This window comes from Salarias fasciatus, chromosome 5, assembly GCF_902148845.1.
Source record: "Salarias fasciatus chromosome 5, fSalaFa1.1, whole genome shotgun sequence".
NCBI classification, from domain to species: Eukaryota; Metazoa; Chordata; class Actinopteri; order Blenniiformes; family Blenniidae; genus Salarias; species Salarias fasciatus.
In genome coordinates, this window is record NC_043749.1 from 16526977 (window position 1) to 16547743 (window position 20767).

At 42.2% G+C, this 20767-nt stretch overlaps 2 protein-coding genes across 3 annotated transcripts; one reads left to right on the plus strand and one right to left on the minus strand.

The window, feature by feature from the left end:
• The first annotated feature begins 230 nt into the window (after positions 1–230).
• On the plus strand, positions 231–3714 carry ddit3 (DNA-damage-inducible transcript 3). Its single transcript, XM_030091521.1, has 4 exons — positions 231–360; positions 1733–1794; positions 2261–2469; positions 2624–3714. The coding sequence occupies exons 3-4, from the start codon at positions 2314–2316 to the stop codon at positions 3404–3406; spliced, it is 939 nt and encodes a 312-aa protein (XP_029947381.1). The 5' UTR covers positions 231–360; positions 1733–1794; positions 2261–2313; the 3' UTR covers positions 3407–3714.
• Positions 3715–4931: 1217 nt separating this feature from the next.
• On the minus strand, positions 4932–20651 carry mars1 (methionyl-tRNA synthetase 1). Of its 2 annotated transcripts, XM_030091519.1 has the most exons (22): positions 20428–20651; positions 18286–18376; positions 18056–18134; positions 16841–16972; positions 16062–16137; positions 15734–15918; positions 15029–15138; positions 14798–14914; positions 14043–14246; positions 12441–12642; positions 12058–12132; positions 11654–11824; positions 10824–10919; positions 9919–10036; positions 9589–9802; positions 8117–8248; positions 7706–7810; positions 7327–7522; positions 6503–6574; positions 6205–6231; positions 5745–5867; positions 4932–5146 (listed from the first exon to the last, which is right to left on the minus strand). In XM_030091519.1, the coding sequence occupies exons 1-22, from the start codon at positions 20528–20530 to the stop codon at positions 4997–4999; spliced, it is 2778 nt and encodes a 925-aa protein (XP_029947379.1). In that variant the 5' UTR covers positions 20531–20651; the 3' UTR covers positions 4932–4996. The 2 variants fall into 2 exon arrangements, with proteins under 2 accessions (XP_029947379.1, XP_029947380.1); XM_030091520.1 differs by lacking the exon at positions 6205–6231.
• Positions 20652–20767: the final 116 nt, after the last annotated feature.

The following is a 20767-nucleotide window of genomic DNA, read 5'->3' on the forward strand; positions in this document are numbered from 1 at the left end:
ACAAACTATACAGGCTTAAAGGGAGAGCAGCGGCAGGACGAGACGCTGAAGTCCCGCCCTCCCGGTGGCTCCGCACAACTCTATTGGATGTCACCAAGGAAAAGATCTTAGCTCCGCGCTTCTGATTGGTCCGTTGGCACGTCAGTTAGTGTCATTTAAGTTAGGCTGTGATGAAACTACCTTCTCATGCATAGTTCGGTTGGCCGCTCCCTCCATATAAACACCGCCGGGAGTTTCCGTAAAATCACATTCAGCCATCAAGACTGAACAATGGTTAACATGAGCTATCACCAATCTTTACTAAAATATCTACATTCGAGTTCAAGACAGTCGAGAAGGCGAGCGAATAAAAGGAAAAGGGTAAGCGGACGCTTCTTCCTAATAGATTTTTCCCCCTTGCCAGTTGCTGGATGTTTTTCGGGCTTTTCTGGGAGTGAACTACCGGCCACTTCACGGACTCCTGGAGCGGTCCGGTGGTGTGGCGGGGGGAAAGAAACGGGAATGTGTGTGTTTTTTGGCTCATATCCCCGAGTCTTTTTTTAGAGTAACAGTTGCTTTAATCAATCATAATTCACATCGACTTTCTCTTGTGTGTTGTCCGCCTGGTTGAGTAAAAGTTGAGCTCACTCGGGACCTTCAAGCTGGGAAGTTTCGCTGTTTCGGATGTTTGGCCGTGCCCGTCTTTTCTACACATTCTTCAATTTTACATCACTTTCAACAGTTTTTTGATTTTCTTTTTTTAGACATAATTAGAATTGACTTTGATTTATTTTCATCTGATTATTGGATTTTTTTTGACAAGAAAACACCTTAATTTATTTTTTACACTTTCATAATTCCGTTTATAGTGGTTGTTTACCTTCAAATCATTCTGTATTAAAACCATTTTGGCTATTTTCATTAAAAACCTGCTTCGTTCCTTTCTTTTTTGTTGGTTTTCTTTTGTTTCGCCCAGTCGTCCTGCTGGACTTACATTTCCATGACGTAACTGTCTTGGCTGACAGTGGAGCCCAACTCAAACAAATCTTTACACAGATATCCAGATAAAAATGGAATTTTAAGAAAATAATACTGTTTATTGAGTAAATTAAAGTTTCAACTCTTGTATAGCCACGCTGCTATTAGAAGCGTAACATTTAAATTGAGAATAAAAACCAAATTCCTTGTTTTTTATTTCATCCTCCGTGATTGAATCTCACCTTTCCCAGTCCCACATGGATGTAACCCTCCCCTCACCCTCCCATTATCTAATCAATATAGTCGGAATCTATATTTAACATTTTCAATCTCCAAGCCTCAGTCATACTGATGGTTTTTGTTTGGTGTTTAATAAGGAAGTTGTTAATCGGTGAAAACAGACTGACCTGGAGAAGTGGAAAAGCTTCTTCCTCGTCGTTTTTAACCACTTGTTTATTCACAGCAGCCTGCACTGAGGACCGTGAGAAGCAGGGGGCGCACTGGAGAGCGTTTTGCTCTTTGTTTACAATAATTATGTGACACCAATTTTAATGTTCTCATTCTATTACTTATTAAAAAATACGTGATTTAGAACAGCTTTCAGTCGTTCTTTTGGTGCTTATTCCAATCATTTTTTTCTGTCCATGCTTGCTCTCTCTGTGTCTGAGCAAATGATCATTTTGATCCTGAAGTCTCAGCACATTTCAGGTCAAACAAGAAACGATTTCAGCATTTATTTTAGAGACTAACCTATCACATTTTTTTTTTCTTTCAGAATAATTGGGACAAGCAATCACCGACAAATTTGCAGACTTGATTAACAGAGACTTTCTAAAGGTAATTTAAAATTTTCTTGTTTTATTCACTGAATACTGCATGTCTGTCATCATTTTGATCTGATTTTAAAATGAACTTTGCATTGTAGTCAATGAATCAGTTATTTATGCATATTTTAAAACTTTTATAAATAATCATTTGGTGCAGTTCAGTCGTTGTCTCACTTAGTGTCACTGTTATGCAATTTTACAATTAAGCACATTGCACAATTTCCTGGACTTTGGTCTGGGCTGCTTTGCCGTGGAGCATGCACTGATGAAAGTTCACCGTTTCCATCCACTTCATCCTTCACCCCAGTACACTCAGACATCATGACTGAAGCAGATGCACAGCGGTGATGTTCAAAAAGGAACGAGGCGGAGTTACTGTGACGTGTCAGTCATCTAACATCCAGCTGCTTTGCTCTCTTCCATTCCTCTCTCCTGCTCCCCGTCCCTCCTGGGTCTGCCGGCTGCCCCTCGCTCAGGTCCGGTGTGAACTGTGTGGCCGAGTATCTGTGCGTTGCGACTGATTGGCAAAATGACTGCCGAGTGGCTACACCTGCCCCCGCCGTACCCCCCTGGTGTGGGCCCGTTGTATGGTGCAGAGTTGGAGGCGTGGTATGAGGACCTGCAGGATATTCTGGGCTCCGACACGGGAGGGGCAAAACTGGCACGTGCCCCCACATGCACCGAGGTCAGTAGTTTGAAGATCGACTTGATGAGTATGAATGTTTATCTGTTTGACTTTCTCCTTTTTTTTTTTCTTAAGAGACTGTTTACTTCTCGTTATTAACTGAGGAAGCGCTGGTCATTGAACAGGTTTTGACGTTTTGGTTTTGCGTTTGCAGAAGGAGCCTGAGTTTCTGGATGTTCTGGAAAGTTGCTCTCTGACCTGGCTGACTGACGGAAGCCAGACGTGGGGCGAGAGCGTCCAGAGAGCAACAGAGGAGATCCACAGCACCCAGCCTCTGCATCACACCTCATCCTCCTCCTCCTCTTCCTCCTCCTCCTCCTGCATGAGTCCGGCCGTGGCGGAAGAGCGGCAGGCGGAGGCCGAGAGCGGGAGAAACGGCGACGGTTCCACGGGAGGCGGCGGCGGCGACTTGCTGCCTCCCGAATTCTTCGAGCTGTTGAGCGAAGGAGGAGTGGGGATGGTGGATCCGAGCGGAGCGGTGATCAGCAGCGGCTACTATTACCACCACCATCAGCACCACCAGGCTAACAACGCCCACCCCGCATCTCCATCGGCCAGCGAGGAGGAGCTGCCCTGCGTCCCCGACTCCCCGTCCTGCTCCTCCTCGGCGTCTCAGTCACCGTCCCAAAATTGTTCCTCTCCCTCTTCACCCGTGTCTTCGCCCTCCGTCTACCCGTCCTCGCGTCTGGGAAAGCGTAAAAGGACCACCAGCGAGAGGGCCAACGGTGCCTTGTCCTCTTTCGCCGCCTCCTCGCAGCGCACGTGCTACTCGTCTACCAAAAAGAGTCGCAAGGAGAGGGAGCAGGAGAACGAGAGGAAGGTGCAGGAGCTGACAGAGCAGAATGAGCGTTTGAAAGCGGAGATCGAGAGACTGGGAGAGGAGGTGCAGAGGACACGAAGAGCCCTGATAGAGAGACTAGTAAACACAAGGAAATGAAGACAGGAGTGAAAGATGGCAGGTCCTTAAAAAAAAAAAAAAAAAATCTGGAATAAGCAGCAGTGGTGGGGGACAGGTGTAGTGTGGTTGTCATGAAATGCCTCTTAGACCGAAAAAGAGTGGAAACCAAAGATACATTTTTACCAATGTGAGGGTTTTTGGGAAAACAGAACAGGATGACAAGCAGAAGGAAAGTGATGAAAGTCAAGACTAAAAAGGGCACAGAGAGAAAAGAGCTGCAACAGCATTGCGGCAAATGAAAAGAAACAGTAGGTGGAAAGGAAAAAAAAAAACTGGACAGCTCAAAGTGCAAATCATGCAGTGGGTTTAGATGAATGTTATTCTGAAGAATGCCTATCATCTTCCATCCAAACGAATGGCAGAAATAACAGCTGTGAGAGCATTTGATGATTTGTATGTTGGACAGAAAGGAACTTCATTTAGAGAGCGCATTTCATCGTCATCCATCCCCACCAGTTCGCAATAAATTGTAACTCCTACTTTAAGGGCTGCAGTCTGGCTATCAGAGATTATTTGCCCCAATTTGTGGAGAGTTTAGGAGCTCAGGAAAAGTTTGAAAGTGCCCAGTGCAGTGTGAGTATGAGAGAATGTTTCTTTTTTTGGAAGAAAATTCTTACCTTTTTCTTACTTTTGTATAATCCATGGCTTGTGTGTTTATTTAGATAAAGTACGTAGGACCCAGCTATACTTTCCAAGCTGATCTTTTTTATTATCATGGGAATTTGTGGTAGAATTATTAAGAGTTGCTCTACCTTAATTTTACTATTTTTCTATAATGCTGTAATATATAAACTTGTACTGTAATGGCTTATACTGTAAAATGCCAACATATTCACTTGTTATTTTTCCCCTCATCGATAGACACACGAATTGTGAATTGTAGAATAATATGCATGGCTTTTAATCACTAATTGAATCAAATTCATGTATTTTACCACACCGTTCCTTTTTATTCGTCACTGTAATTACAAATTTGCAATAAAAGAAAAATGTGACATTTCTGCTTCATGTAATGTTTATTTTCTAACCTCTGAATAACAGGCATGCTATTCGAGTGTGTGTATGTGGGAGCATGTAACGGGGTCAAGAGTACAGACATGTTTTTTTGGAGAAACTTAATCAGTTTATTTTATGGATCCAACAAGGGTATTTATAGCAAAAAAAAGGAACAAATTTCCAGAGCAGATTTATAGATATAAAAAAAAACATCTTTAGATGTGCAACACACCTTCCAATGCTAATATCGCTGAGAGTATAAAAGACAGGGAGAGTATAAAATCAGTTTCTTTTGGTGGAGGGATTTTTCCAAATCCCTCCATTCTGTAGCTGTATTCATTTGACTCTCTCTTTGTGTGTTTTCATTTCCCCGCCGGCCTATCCAGCATTTCATTAGTCCTCAGTGCCAATACCACATTGTCTTAGATCCTGTCACGGCTTTGCCTTAAGCTAATACCCTCATCTTTCTCTTAGTGTACATCTTGTTCCTGTTCTCCATTATCATACCTCAAACCATTCTCATCTTTTCCCTCCTCCGACTCCTCCGTCATTTTTTTTTTCTCTCCCTCTGTATCACTTCTTCTTGCCTTTCTGAGGTGCAGGCTCAGGGCTCTTCCCCTCAGCCAGAGCCAGCTGTTTCTTCAGGTCCAGCAGTTTGGCCACCTCTGCTGTGATCACAGCCTTGTCCGCCTTCTGGGCTTTGAGCGCTCGCACCTTGTCCCCCTGTGATAAACAGGATAACAGCGTTTACGAAATTTGACAAATATAACATTTGCCTTTAGAATAAAAAAATCCAAAACATTGCAATTTCAGAATGAAAAAGGGAAAACAGCGACGCGGTAAAATTTGAGTTTGAAACTGAACTGAATGCTTGCACATTACAAACGCTTACAAATATTAAATTCTAGGTGAGAACATAACGTTTTATTACAAAAATGATTATTAGGACAATAAAATCACTCTGATTAATTTATCAGAAATCTGTATCACCAGATAAATTTCAAAATTGAAATACTGATACAATACGGCTTTTACAATTTGCCGAATTTCTCGTCGTTGCAGCAGATCGTTGCATACGTGAGTCGCTTTATGAATGAAATTTTCATTTTTTCTCAGACAATGACATCCGCTTTGCTTACCGATTGCAGTATTTCAATTTATTCTTCTTTTTTAAAGAAAAGTGGCACAAATAAAATCGATAATATCATCAGCATTTTCAACTGTATTCAAACACGATTGATGTCGGCGTGACATTAATGGTTAAAAAAAAAAAAAAAACCAACAACATCATTGGACTGGTGCCGTTTGCCAGAGATCTAACCTGATCAGCCACAGCCTGCGTGAGCTGCTTGGCTTTCTCCGGGTCTGCTGCGTTCAGCGGCGCCACCTCAGCAGCGGCAGTCGGTTCTGGCACAGCAGCAGCAGGCTGAGAGCCGGCAGTCTTCTGAAGTGTCATGTGAAGGTGGAAGCAGACAAAGGAAGACGTTTGAATTCCAGGCACTTGTGAAGGGGTTTTTTTTTTTCTTCTTTTTTTTTACTATACAGATTACTTACTTCACACGAGGAGACAATAACAGCCATCACTCAAATGCCAATGGGATTTTATGAGTCAGTGTTTATAAATGGACACGGAATCACACTGGACAAACGGAGATGAGCGAAAACTCAAAGTGTGGGGATGTTAAATTAGCCGCTGGTGTTAGTGAAGGCGTGCGGTAATGAACACTGACACCGCAGCGTCAGTGTGGACCGACCATTCACAAACAAACACCACTCAATACCTTCTTTTTAGACGGTTCATCTTCAGGCTAGAGGCAAAAAAGGGTTTAGAGGGGGATTATTTTAATCTATAAGATGGATGCTTCATGCATATTTTAAACATTTCCTGTGTTGAACTGTCACGTTTTCAAAAATCAGACAGTTACGTACAAATTCCTATTCCTAACAACATTCTGACATGAGACTCGTAAGCAGCTGTCCATCATCAATTCTTTCTTTTTTTATTATTCAGAAATAGTAAACCTATATTACAAAATCTGACACCCCGAAAGCCCATTAGGCGTCATAAACATCAAATACCTGCTGTCCACCAAATCTCTTCTTCAAAGCCTCGATCTGATCTGCCTCCAGTTTCTGGAACAACGGACTGACCTGGAAAGAAAAGAGGCAACGAAAGGCAAATAATTAAAAAAAAATATATATATATATTATAAAAAAAAGTTTGCCATTGTTGATTCAGCCCAAGGCCAGTATCGCTGAAAATGTTCCCCCGGAGGCGCAGTGCTCATCTCTGAACAAAGACGGTTATGCAAGTAAGTGGATATATGTATGAGAAATTTTGCAGGGTTTTGATTCTGATCGCAACCGAGGACACAATTTTGGTTTGAGCATAAAATCTAAAACCCCCCTTCATTCACACATCACAAAACAGAAATTAATCAGTGAAATTCTACTGAGTGCACAAACATCAGCGCGTCCGATCAGTCTGTGACTTTTGAGTGAGGTCGTTTTCCCGCCGCTTGTCCTTCAGCTGCAGTCGAATCATAATAACTTTTCTTTTTCTTTTCCAGATGCAGCGCTGGCAGGCAGCTGCACACACTGGTCACCGCAATTACACCTGAAGGGACAAGTGGCCTGAGAGAAAGAGAAACTGGACGCTCCGAGGCTGAGCCCTCCAAAACGAAGTCAAGGCTATTATTCTTAAGGGTGTGTGTCCACGGCCGTGTGTGTGTGTGTGAGAGAAAAAAAAAAAAAAAAAAAAGTACAACATCCTCAAGAGTACTGAAATATTGACACACTGTTGCATACTCATTGTATCACCCGGTGTCAACATACAGAAGGCAGGACAGGTTTGAGTCGTGTGCACATGTACGACCGGCGTGTGTTACGTGTCACACACTCACCGCGCCGATGCGGTGGCCTGCATTCAGGGAACAAACGAAGGCGCCGGATCCCTGCAACATGGTGCCAATGCAGGACTGAGGGGCGTTGAGCTGATCCCTGATGGTCTGGCTGACCTCTGGCATGTACGGCAGCATCATCACTGACAGCAGGCAGGCGATGTTGACCGACACGCCGGTCACTGTACCTGCGCGCCGCCTGGAGAGATGAAAAGGCCGTCAGTCGCATCATGAATCTCAACGCTTCAGTGACGTTTCTCACTGACGGGAGATAAACAGCTTGAATGTTGTTTTATCTTTCTTTTTTCCGTGCAAATAAGTCACAGCAAATGAGGTCTAGCACAAATTCACATGTTGGCCTGAATTGGTCAAACTGTCTCACCTTTCTGCGTCTCCTTCCTTGATTTTTTTCCAGGGTTCGTTGACCTGGATGTACTGGTTGCCATGACGAGAGATGTTGAGGATGTGTTTCAGTGCATCGCGGATTCTGATGAAACATTACAGATAAAATCATTCAGGTTCATATAAGTCTACTGTCGCTGCCGTTCTCCCAGTGATTCCAGAGATCTGAACCGCTGGTTATTTATCAACAATAAAAGATCAAAATCTATCTGAAGACTTGTGGAAAAAAAATTGTTTTAAACTGACGAAACATCGACCAATTTAACACCACTCATAAACTAAAATTTATTTTTGAAGAATTTCAATTAGTCCAGGTTGTTTCAGTCATCCCTGTCCACATCTGTGTAAAGCGTAACATCACTCCTCTGCTGTTGCTTTTGATTGGTCTTACTTGACTTTGTCCATGAGCTGAATGTACTGCTGCAGCTCCCAGCCCACCAGAGCCAGGAGCCTCTTATCTTCCTGCTGGAGCTCCATCACAGGCACGCACCCCTCAAAGAATTTGGTGACAAACATGCCGGCTCTGGAGGCAAGCGAGGGAGGAGAGATTAAATAAACAGGGGTCAGGGGAAAATGTTGACTTGTAAACAGAAACAGAGAGATAGAAGCGAAATAAGAAAAATCGGGCCGCTGCTTGACTTTACTCTCGTCTGTGAATGAGGGATCGCGTCACGTCAATTAACGCAAGCAAAACACTTGTTCATCTCTAAATAGCAGCTCTCCCTTTAGCGGTGATTTTTGATGGGAGCTTCATGTGTACATCAGGAGGATGTTCATAGTGAGAAGGGCTTTTTTTTTTTTTTTTGTCATGTCTGATGCAACACTCTGCTCTATATTTTACTCAGCCTCTGAGGAAGGTCTGCCAGACCGAAACGCTTTGACAAGAACGTCAAATTTACGGTGAACTGTGATTCTGATGTGTGCGCACGGACTTCTCGTGACCTTAATTTGTTTTAGTCCTTTAATTAGTGAGACAGTCATTCCCTCAGGTTGTTCCACTCTGGGAAGATAAAGAATAACAGTCTTACTGATAATAGGACTTAAATACTCAATCGATGAGATACTGTATTTTTTTTTTGGTGATCATTAAGCCAGTCTTTATCCATGTGATTTATTGCTAAACTGTCTTCATATTGATTTGACACAGCAGCAACACCAGAGATCGGGATCATCTGTAAAACGCAGGATGGACACACAGCCACTAATGATGCACTGATTCAGGGATTGGATGCAGGCAAGGACAGGATTTCTTTTCTGAAGCAAGAATACTTTTCTACCTCCAACACCTAAGGGTGGATGCAATCTACGAGATATTTTTGAACCAATTAGGCATCAGCATCGCTGCCCGAGACCAATTTTGAAGATCAAGGTACTTTGAAAAAAAGCTGCAGAGAAAAATCTTTGATGTGGGATTTAACCCTGATCTTTTAAAAATCATTTGAGGCAATGTAATTGGGGCTAAATTACGCCATCCCAAACAAATTTAGGAAAACTAGGGTGAACCTCGGAACAGTTACTGCTGTAACAGACTTTTTTCCCAATGTGTACAAGCTGAAAACTTAAGTTCTTAATTGGAGTGGATGACAGTTTCACAGGATATTTACTTTTAGAGTGAAAGTTTTGTGAAAACTGTGAGCAAGTTTGAATAAGTTGCTCAATTCTATACATCATTCAGAACATTTAAAATTGAATCGGAAAACCCACAATTTATTAATACAACTAACTTTCATCAATGACCTTATGAATTGTTTATGTTATCAAGCAAAAGCCAGAGTTTCAGGTTTATCCCACCCTGAGAAACAGAGTAAACCTGATTAGTAATCACACCATCCAGTGCTTTTAAAGTGTGTCACCATCACCAACCTGTTGATGAAGTTCCCCAGGTTGTTGAGCAGCTCAGAGTTGTTCTTCAGAGCCATGTCAGCCCAGGAGAAAGCCGAGTCCTGCCCCTCTGGGCGCACATACAGGAGGTAGAACCGCCACACATCAGATGGGATGCCTGTGTCCTTCGCCATGTCTCCGAACACGCCCACGCCGCGGCTCTTGGAGAACTTTGTGTCCTCGTAATTCAGATATTCTGAGGGGAGTTACAAAAAAAAAATGGTTCAAAGTCAGACTATCCGACAAAAAACAAACAAAAAAAAAAACAAAACAAAAACCCCACAGTATTTAATCAATGAAGCAGGTGCTCACCAGTGGCAATAAGGTGATTGACCAGTGTGTAGTTGTCCTGGGTTCCCAGCAGGGAGCAGGGAAACACCACACTGTGAAATGGCACATTGTCTTTGGCCATGAAGTGGTAGAGCTCCACCTGGTGGCAGAGGCGGCGCAGAGCACCGTCAGGATGACATCATATTAGATCATCATGAGCTCATTCAGTTCAAAGAGGACTTATCTGCTCCCCAGCCCCCCTCGCTCCATCTCTGCAAACACGGGGCATCACACACCCACTGCACAAGCTCAATCCCGGGGTTTCAGATGGAGAGGGGATGAGATGAGTCAGTGAGAGCGAGCGAGATAGTGATGCTCACAGGAGCGAATGTCAGATTGTTGTTTTCGCTATCTGATTTTAGGTCAACTGAGAACACATGGAAATGAGTGAGTTTTCTGATCAGCAGCTGCTTTCTACTGTAATGATGCGGAGGCTGGATGACCGAGATCCTCAAACTGAAATTCTACCAAAATGGCTTCAGAATGAGGCTTTAAAAAAAAAAAAATCTGTGTGTGACAAACACACAGAAGATTGTGGATCATGTTGACACTTTACACTCAGAGGGGATAAAAAAACTTTACAGCTATTGTAGATTTCCTACACCACAACCCACTGTGTGTCATGTTGTGGCTTTGAATATAAGATAAATTCATTATTAATGAAAGAAGCCACGTCTTCCTCTGTGCTGCATTAGGGTTAGATGGGAGGAGGAATTACAGTGTTCTAATGGAGGGTGAAAGGACCAGATGCAGCAATGAAAAAAGCAATCAGACCCATTCTGTGTAAAAGGCAGGGCAGAATCTGTGCCAAGCCTGTGCATCAGGACTCTGCGCGGCTCATGAATTCAGACCGTTGTGCCGTCGGTATCGGATAGGAGGGCTGGTACCTGATGAGGATTCTTCCACCACTTGTCCCATTGGTCGGTGTAGTTGGCAGTAATGGACAGATAACCAATGGGAGCGTCGAACCACACGTAGAACACCTGCAGAGGAGGAAGGAATCACAAAGACGCACAATGAACTGGATGAAGATATCACAGATGTGATTTCGGCTGATTGTTTCCTCGTGCATTGGTGTGTAGAATTACATCTCAGAGGAACGCAGTAAAAAAAAAAAAAAAAAAAAAAGTGTTTTAACACGTTAGCAGGAATCAAGAATAAAAAGTATTTTAGTGAAGCACAAGTGTGTAATGTGGATGAGCAGTCACTGGAGTACTTGGGGTTGTACAGCGATGTAGTCCCTGGTTCAAGTCCGCTATTTGAGGCCTTTCTGTGGAGAGTCTGCATAGTTTCTCTAGTTTTCTTCCACAGTCAGAAAACATGCCTTTGAGGTTAATTGGTGACTTAGACATTCTTGCAGCTGCGTCTTTCTGTTTTACTCCTGACTGGAGACCTGTGCAGGGTGTATCTTGTCTTTACCCACAACCACCTGGGACTGGTTCCCTGACTTTTAGAGGGCTAACTGGTACTGAAGATGGATAAATGGAACATTTTAGAATAATTAATGAAAAGTATTTTAAAGTGACATTAGATTTATTCCCACTGGGGGGGATAACAGCTGAGTTGTGGCTTTTTAGTAGCTTTTATCAGCGATGGAAATTGGACCATCTTTTCTTCCGCATGCAGAAATACCAAATTAAAAGGTCATTTGTGCCCACTACCAGCAGGTTCTCAGAAGAGAATGAGTAATATTTGTACGACATACAACTAAACAGACCTTCTCTTTGAAGTCTGGGTGGGGCACAGGGGTTCCCCACTTCAGGTCCCTGGTGATGCAGCGAGGCTTCAGTCCGTCTCTCAGCCAGGAGCGAGTGATCTGTTTGGCGTTTGCCGTCCAGTCTCCACTGCTGGTCGACTTCTCCAGCCACTGCTCCAACTGGGTCTCAAGCTGCAGGAGGGAAAGGAGACTGAAAGCACTGACAAAAAAACAGACAGTGTCTTAAATCTAAAGCGCAGGTTTAGACAGACTAAAGTCGTTTATGTAATAAAAATGACCAGAGGGATGGCTGCCTTCAACTGAATAAACCGGATTACTCCGTCACCGTACCTGTGACCAAAGGAGCACCGTGTAAATGCAGGATGGATGACTGAGAGCACTGCAGACCAGAATGAAAAGCTTACCTTCGGCAGGTCCAAGAAAAGGTGCTTGGAGGAGCGGATGACTGGAGTCTGCCTGCAGACTTTACACTGAGGCTCCTGCAGCAAGCAACAATTAACTGTCATTACAGCAAAGTTTAGCCTGAATTATATCAGCTAACATCAAAACACAGTAATACTGACATAATAATAATAATAATAATAATGCCACATTTCTTTGTGGTTCACCAAGAGATCCAACATTCTGGAATTATATTAACTCGAATTATAAAACATTACATGACATTTCTTCAGCATCTAAGTCCACCTCCTCAGAGGTCAGATGTGGACGTGCTAATATACGTTTCACGGGAGGTATCTTTACATCTAACTTTCTACAGTCACTTCAGAAGCTCCTCTAAACTCACTCTGAGGTCCACAGCATTGATGAGCCGTCCACATTTGTCGCACTGATCGCCGCGAGCTTCTGGGTAGCGGCAGTGTGGACAGACGCCCTCTACGAAGCGGTCGGCCAGGAAACGCTGACAGTTTTCACAGCGAAGTTGCTCCACTGTGTCCTCCAGGAGGAAGCCCCGTTTGTGCAGCCGCCAGAAAATATCTTGAGCGATCCTGAAACGGGGAGAGAGAAGAGGCGGTTCAGAGGTTGTGTCTGTGGAGCAAGAGCAGAAACTAAACCGTGCGAATTCAAAGGCGATGACCTTTCAAATACAGCTCTGCAATAAAACACCTGAAAATATATCAAGTATGATACTTTATGAAATCCAAATCAGAGGGTAATCCTTAGTTGCAGAGCCGTAAATCTAAACCACAGCATCCAAAGTACTTCTTATGAATCAAGTTGAAAGTCTTTAATCTGAGAGCTGTTTTTATTTCTCAAAGAACATGGTGCTGGAGCATGGTGTTTGATGCCTTTTATGTTGTACTTTATCAAAGCCAGGGCACAAAAACAAGTTTTTGTCTTTGTAATCCTGTTCAATGTACAAGCACCAAGATTTAGGTCTAATCTTAACAAGGCAAAAGTGCTGCGCTTTTGTGTCCAATTTTTCCTTTTCAAGTGAGTAAGTCAGCAAAATCCTTTACATCCATGGATATTGTGACATTAATGCAAATAAAGAGTGATTCGATATTTCTATGTAATTTTTACTTGCAGAAACTAACCATGATTGGGAAAGAAAAAGTTCGCAATATACAAAGAACATCCAATTTATCCCCGGCTCACTCGCTGAAAACATTTTTTTCCCTCCCACCATTGGTCAAATAAATGATAGTGATGTGGGGCCTAAAAAAATCTGCAGGTTAAATTTGTGCATACGAGTGTTTCGATGTGGAGTTTACATGTTCTTCCAGTGCATGTCTGGCCATTCTTCCCAAAACACATGCATTTCAGGCTTATTTCAGGTTAACAACTGATTGTTTCTAAAACTGTCTGGGTTCAAATGTGTGTATGAGTGACCGTCTCTCCGTGCGAAGAGCAATCTACGACCCTTGGTTGGATTAAAGTGAATGGATAGGCAGGTGGCATCCTGTCCAGGGTGAACCCTCCCTTTACTCATATATTAGCTATTAGAGACACAAGTTGTGCACAATAATAGCATTAGCAGACATGTCACTTTTTAATTACATTTTTTCCCCTCTATCGGTAAACCCTTGAAAAGTAGGCAATAGTAACTGACAACAATCATCACTATAATCTCTGAGATTAAGTCTGAGAATATCTGGGAGCAACATTTATGATTGAGAGGACTCGACGTCCACGTCAGTCCGTACGACAGGATTATAATAATCCTATGTTATGTAATATTATAGTATCTGTATAGAAGTCATATAGAAACGTGTTTGTCCTTTGACAGCACGCCAGAACCTTATCCAATCAGGCTCCGAAAGCTCAGCTTTTATCCAGACGCTTCAATGTTTCCTTAAATTTCCTTTAAAAAAAAGGTGAAATCAAAGTAGATTCCATTTTTTTTTTCCCTCTGGGCTTCGGCCCTAAAACAGGCCAGCTCACTCACTCCGTCTGCTTCTCTGTGGTGGTCCTGCCAAAAAAGTCGAAGTCAATCTGGAACCATTTGTAGATGCTGGAGTGAACAGCATGGTACTTGTCACAGATCTGCTGCGGTGTCAGGCCCTCCTCTCTGGCCTTGTTCTCTGTGGCCGTGCCGTACTCATCTGTGCCGCACACAAACAACATGTTCCAGCCTCGCAGGCGGCCGTATCTACCAGAGCAGGAGAGACAGAAGGGGCAAGTGGTGAGGGAGGCAACACACACAACCAGATGAGAGAGGAACAGATGTGGCAAAAAAAAAAATTATATGAATAATGACGTTTTTCCAAGTAAATACGATTTAAATCAAGTCAGAAAAAGCAGGTTCAGGAATAATGAAATAGTCCATTGATAACATCATGGAGAATTAGAATATGATGGCATTTCTTTAATGTATTCTTCAAAAATATAATTTTACAAGTCTGTACATTCCAATGTATCACACATCTCATGTGTCAACAGCTGTGTGCTTTAATGAATATAAAAAAAAAAAGCTTAGTATGTCTGCATTTATCACAGAAGACTCAATCTGGCTTACTGCTAGAATATTAAAAATTGAATAGAATATCTTTATTGTTATTGTATTAAGCACAATGACAACTTAAAGTGTAGTCCGATCTGTGTGAAATGCATAAAATCCACTAAAAGCAATGGACCTATAGTTTTCTCACACAGTGTCTTCTATAAATAAAAAACAACGAGATTGTGGGGATAAACTGATACCTGGAGAAGACGTCAGCACTGAGGACGCAGCCAATGATGTTACCCAGGTGAGGGACGTTGTTGACGTAAGGCAAGGCGCTGGTCATCAGGATGTTTCTCTTGCCCTCCTGTGGAAGGCTAATGTAAAAAAAAAAAAAAACATGTTTAAGACACACAGTACATAGAGTCCACTGCACATCACACCGAACAGGACTGATGGATTGATGTGAACGGGGTTAAACTGGCACTCACATGGGGTGTTTTCTCTCCAGAGGCTGAGAGTCGGCGCTCAAACCCTGGCTCCAGGTGAGAGTCGCTGCTTCCATCTCCTCTTCTGAAACGAAACGCTCACTTTCTTCACCCTGATCATGTGAGATAAAGAAGCATTAGTTTATAACCAAATCAACTTGAGACAATCACCTGTACAAGCCAATAAGTGTGATCAGATCTATACATTCTGAGATCTGCTGACAAAAACACATAACTGCTGCTCCTAAATTCGATTGACAATTCAGAAGTACTCCCACACCAATACAAGGGAGTGCAGAGGATGCAGAAATAGTGATGAAATCTTTACATATTCTATATCCTATCACAGGCCTAAACTTTACTTTCATTGGGTGGGGTTAGGCCTCACTGGGATGCTGCATCTGCTTCACAAATAAGCACTGAATAGTTAAAGTGAGGCGAGTTCCAGCTTTGCGTCCCTTCAAAAATAACTTTCATTCAAATAACTAAAAATATGACAGAGCAGCGGAGGCAGTAAAACTGTTAAAGAGAGTGTGCAACAAGACTAAAACATCTCCAACCACCAATGGCAAATCTTCCTAGAAACCTCCCAGGTACATGTTTCCTGAGGCATACACACATGTGAACTTGACACTGAAGCTCCTTTGACTACTTTATGGTTCTGTCGGAATGCTTGATGTCTAATAGTTATCCTGATCTAGCAGATACCTCGGCAGGATTGCTGTTGCATGGCTGTGCGTCTCTACTCTGGCTGCTCTGAGGGACAGGCTGCCTCTGCATGTAGCTCTTCATGCCCTGCAGGCCTTTCCCCTGAAGCACTTTCTGAGCCGCAGACTGGCAACTGTGCATGGCAGCCACACGGTCGAACCAAGACTTCAAAGAGCTGTGCTCACCTAAAAAAAAGACATGGGGAAATGTAGGAAATGGGAGAAGGAAAGAAAAAAGATGGGGGGGAACAGAAAGTGAGAAAATTTACATATACATAGAAGAATCTGATATTTCTCATGGGCTGGCTTTTATGCTGTACAGCACTTACCTAATGCGAGCAGAGACTCTGATAAAACGGGGTAGAGTGCTGCCCACAGAACAACATCTGCAACTGAAACTGCATCCTGAAACATGGTACAGTCACATCAGCCATTTATGCACAATTTAAAAGTCTTAGAGAATGAAAAAAAACAAAACAAAAAAACAAACAATTTCTTTTAATTTCTACACAATTAATAACCAGGAGAGACACAGTTCGCAAAATGACGACTTGTGCGCTTAAACCTCACTGAAGCGGCCGCGACAGGATTTTGTTTAGTTGTCCACAGAGTTCACAGAGCCGTGCCAATCATCGAGCACTTAACACATTTCGATGCTCATGAAATGTGTGAAGGAGGCTGATGACTCATTGCCACACAGGGGCTGAAGAAACTGCAGAATTATACCCCTCAACACTTCTATTCAGACACATCCGCAACGTGAACAAACTGCTCACTCTGTGCAAAATTCAAACTTGAAAACTTTAGCTTTTAATTTACAAAATCGAGATGGGAGCACTCGAAGTGAGACCTCCTTGTTTAAAAAAGGAAGACAAAGAGAATACAGCCAGAGGAGATAAGACACAGTGGAGATGCTCAATTACACTCGACCCAACTTCAAATGAAGCATCGAGGGACTGCCAGTGTTTAAATTGCTGACTTACATCTGTATAATGAATAGACTTAAAAGCGCTGCTTGAACGAGTATGTTTATGCTCATATTATGAATGTACAACAACTTTACACACAATTGACAATAAAAAAGAAGAAAGAAATGGTGCTACTGTACCCCGGTTATATATGGCGTTCCTCCTTTACTCAAGCTTTGCTCCAAGACATTTAGGTGACCCTGGAGGAGGTTAGAAACCTCCGATCCTTTCCCCTGTAGCACTGCCAGGTAGAGTCCCTGTAACAGCGCAGGCTGTGCAAATAGGGCAAAAAAACAAAAACAAAAACAGGCTGATCAGAATCAATCAAGTCACATTAGATCAAGCAGTCAACCAGAGACGTTTGAAATAAAACAGTTTCCCTGTATCCTACACGATGAAGCCAGATGGATGTGTTTACTGAAATGTTTACACATGAGTCAAGTCAGGGGTGCTAAACTCATTTCCTTCCTGGAGTCACGTGGCCAAATTTAAATATTGAGCTGGATCAAGAAACTGATCTTATAACAACCTTCAATTGGCATCAACTCCAAATGTCTCCCTTTGAGTTACTCAAAACACTTATTACTGAAAATAAAAAACTCATTTTAAAAATGTCTCATTTTTAATAGCTGCTATTGATGCAAAATAAAGGAAACTTTCCATTTTTGCAAAGATACAACTATGATGAACTTTATGTTGCGCTTAATTTGGTTTCCCAAAGCAGCCCTATATCAGAAACCAAACACGCTGCAGTGTTTCTCTTCTGAAAAGTTTTGGCTGCTCGTCGATGGGGTCGCCACGGCGGGTCGTGCAATCAGCTTGTTTTGATATTAAACACATTTGATACTTGTCAGCAGCGGGCTTCAAACCAGTGTTCCAAACATGCTAATAACCTGGAGGCCACCACTGCGCCTGCTTCTCAAGGCACTCCATTTCTGCAGCCTGCACAGGTTCACTAAATGGCTTTGATATTAATACTAATGTGTCAACAAAAGTAGGAAGCTGTCACCGCTGCACCACTGACTTCTCAGTGTAATGCACAGTGAATAAATTACAAAAAGCAGGAAGTTTAACTGAAACATTCTATTTGGTGTTTTCTTTGTAATCTTGATCTACTGCAAGGCCATCCTGCAGGCCAGAATAGACCTTCTAGTGGGATGTTTTTGGTACTTAGACTGTATATTTGAGACCCCTGGTTTCAGTCATTAAGCTTGGCTGAAACATCGTAAGAGGATTCTGCACAAGGGAATGAACAAAACATGAATGGGGGGAAAAAGGTTTATACAGACAGGTCAACATTTTTGTCCAGCAGATTACCAGAGAGCTAGAATTCTGTTCATTTATGGAAAGCTTACCTGAAGATCTGTGGCCTCCCATTCAAGCCACTGATTGCACAGCTCACTGGATTCTTGTCCATTTACTTCGAAGAAGTATCTGAGGCGAACAACCATGACAAAAAAAAACAGAGTCAATGAGTTTCATAATGGCTCACAATGAGTTTTGGCATTGGAGAAGATAAACAAACAGAATTCAGGCTGACATTGAGAAATAGCTGAGCAGAAAGTACGATCTATCATCTACTGACCGGCAGATTGCATTGGGACTGAAAAGGTGCAGTCCGCTGGGCAGGAGCAGGGCTGGCACAGCTGGACGGCTAAGAAAGGGCACAACTCTCTCTGGAAAAAAATAAAAGGCAAAAGACATCGAGATTTGATTTAGATATCTACAATTAAATGCAATAAGCAGCTCATGTCCATGTTTTTAGAAGTATTGTGGTTTAGTTCATTGAATGTGGCTGAGGTGACACACTCACTACAGAACGTTTAGGGATCAAACACCTTATGTGAAGGTAAGGCAGCTTTTAATTTTTCAATTAAATACATTTGCAACGTTTTCTAACGAATAAATGCAAAATGCTATCAGAGTTAGGAGGAAGACACTATCGTACGTTTTGGGCATTTCAAAAAACAGCTTGCATGATTTATTGTGCACTTAAATTTAAAAATAATACTGTTATAGTTGATCATGGGACATATAGACCTGTACAAAACAGTGCTATACGAGACAACCTCTGAAAAATAAATTACAGTTTTAGAAAGTTCTCAACGGTAGGTAATAATCGTACTCTGTGTTTACTGCTAGCAGGTGGTAATGATATGCTTCGGTGCTTCAAAGTGAATCCTACTACTGAGCTTCAGCTCCACTCTTGTATGAAAATGGAAGGGAAAAATCATTCTGCATGGTGTAGCCATCTTAAACTCAACCTCATTCATAAATATGTGGTTAAAGTAATGGCTGTTTGATCGTCTCAAGCAAGACTTATCATTATCTTTGTGAAAGTAGTAGTTATCAGAAAGCTGTTCAGCTGGATACCTGTTAAAATGAGTGTAAGTCCTCATTATGGGGTACTATTCATTCATTCAAGCATAGCAATCACATGCCAGATGGTCCTGGTGATTCATCTCTGTCCAGCTTCCAAGGATGACTGGCTCACATCTGGGTCCAATCTATAAGTCTGAAGCTGGGATGTATCCCCGTTTAATTAGAATCTAATACACAGCAGGGTCCAGAACAAAGAAGATCATCTGGATGAGGCAGCCTCAGATGGTAAGCAGCTCAATACTGAAGTGTGAACTGGCTGTGTGAAACAACATGACATTAAACCAAATGCCGAGGAAGGCCTCGTCAGATATTGATAGAGCCTCTTCTTTTACGAAAAAAAAAAAAAAAAGAAAAAAGATCAGTGAGGCAAAAATGAGTCAACTGATAACTGTCTCTATAACATTTTAAGTTATTACACAACCAGGATTACAGCGCTTTGCCAGTTTTCATGCCCTGGGCCTTCTGTCAATGTTCAGTGCAGCCACACCTGAATGAAAAGACCAACAATGTGTATGCTTGACTCCAGAACTCTCTTTATCTGATATTTTCTTTTCTTTTCAACTGGATAGAAATAAATAAATAAATAAACAAATAAATAGAAATACCAGATGAAATCATTAACTTTTCCATAATGGTTTTTTGAAGCACCTGCACAAGACAAACAAGTCATTCAAAGAAGTTTTGAAATTTAAGGCAATTTTAAGGCCTAATATGTTGGTGATATTAATATTTATTGTTTTTCCCGATAAAAAAAAAATATATCTATCTTCAACATATAACCAAGTAACGTTAGGAATACAGTTGTAAAGTTATAAATAGCAGATTATAAAAATACTTTAATTGTATGTATTTTCATGTCTTTAATTTATTATTTACAGTTGTGCTCTGTTTATTTTATCATACTTTCACTGTTATGTTGCAAATTCCCTGCTCCCCTGATGTTTCAAACTGATAAAGGGTTTTCAATTCAATTTTAAATGTATTTCAAATTAATATAATATTTTGTAAAAGAGGAAAACAAAGGCAGAAACAAACAATGAAAAACCTTAACAAACAAAGCAGCGCCGGGCAGCAGGAGTCTCTTCCAGCTGCTTCTCAGGTACAGTTCCTGTCTCTCTCCATTCATTGACCAGCAACTGTCACTCACTGGAGGCTAGCTGTCATTAGCTTAGCTACGACACTGTTATACTCACCCACACCCTACAAAATTTGTACAAATACAACTCAAACTTCACAAAACCACGTACAAATATTAACAAGCCGCCGTTGTACTAGACACGGGTGTTTATGAAGGTAAACGGTGTTGGGTTGACAGAGTCGGGCTGCGCTAGCCATGCTGCTTTACCTTCGTGGTTGACATAGTGGACGCCACATTGAACTCCTGTCACTTGTAAGGCGGCTAAGGCCTTCAGGCAGTGCGGGTTGCCCTCACTGAGAAACAGCTTCATCTGGCCGCTGGTCGCTCCTCCGCGATGTGAGTTTAAAACGCTGACAGTTTGCTTTATTCACTTTGAAACACGATGTGTAGCGACCGGTAGGAACTTTGCCGGTGAGTGCTGTCCACGCTGATGCAAGCACTGTCGGCTCGGCGAAAAAATGGCGGAGTTGTAGTTTTTGGGCCGTCTCTGTGTCGATCGCATCCAGAGGAACGCTCCGCTTACAGGACTACAATTCCCGTTAATTTT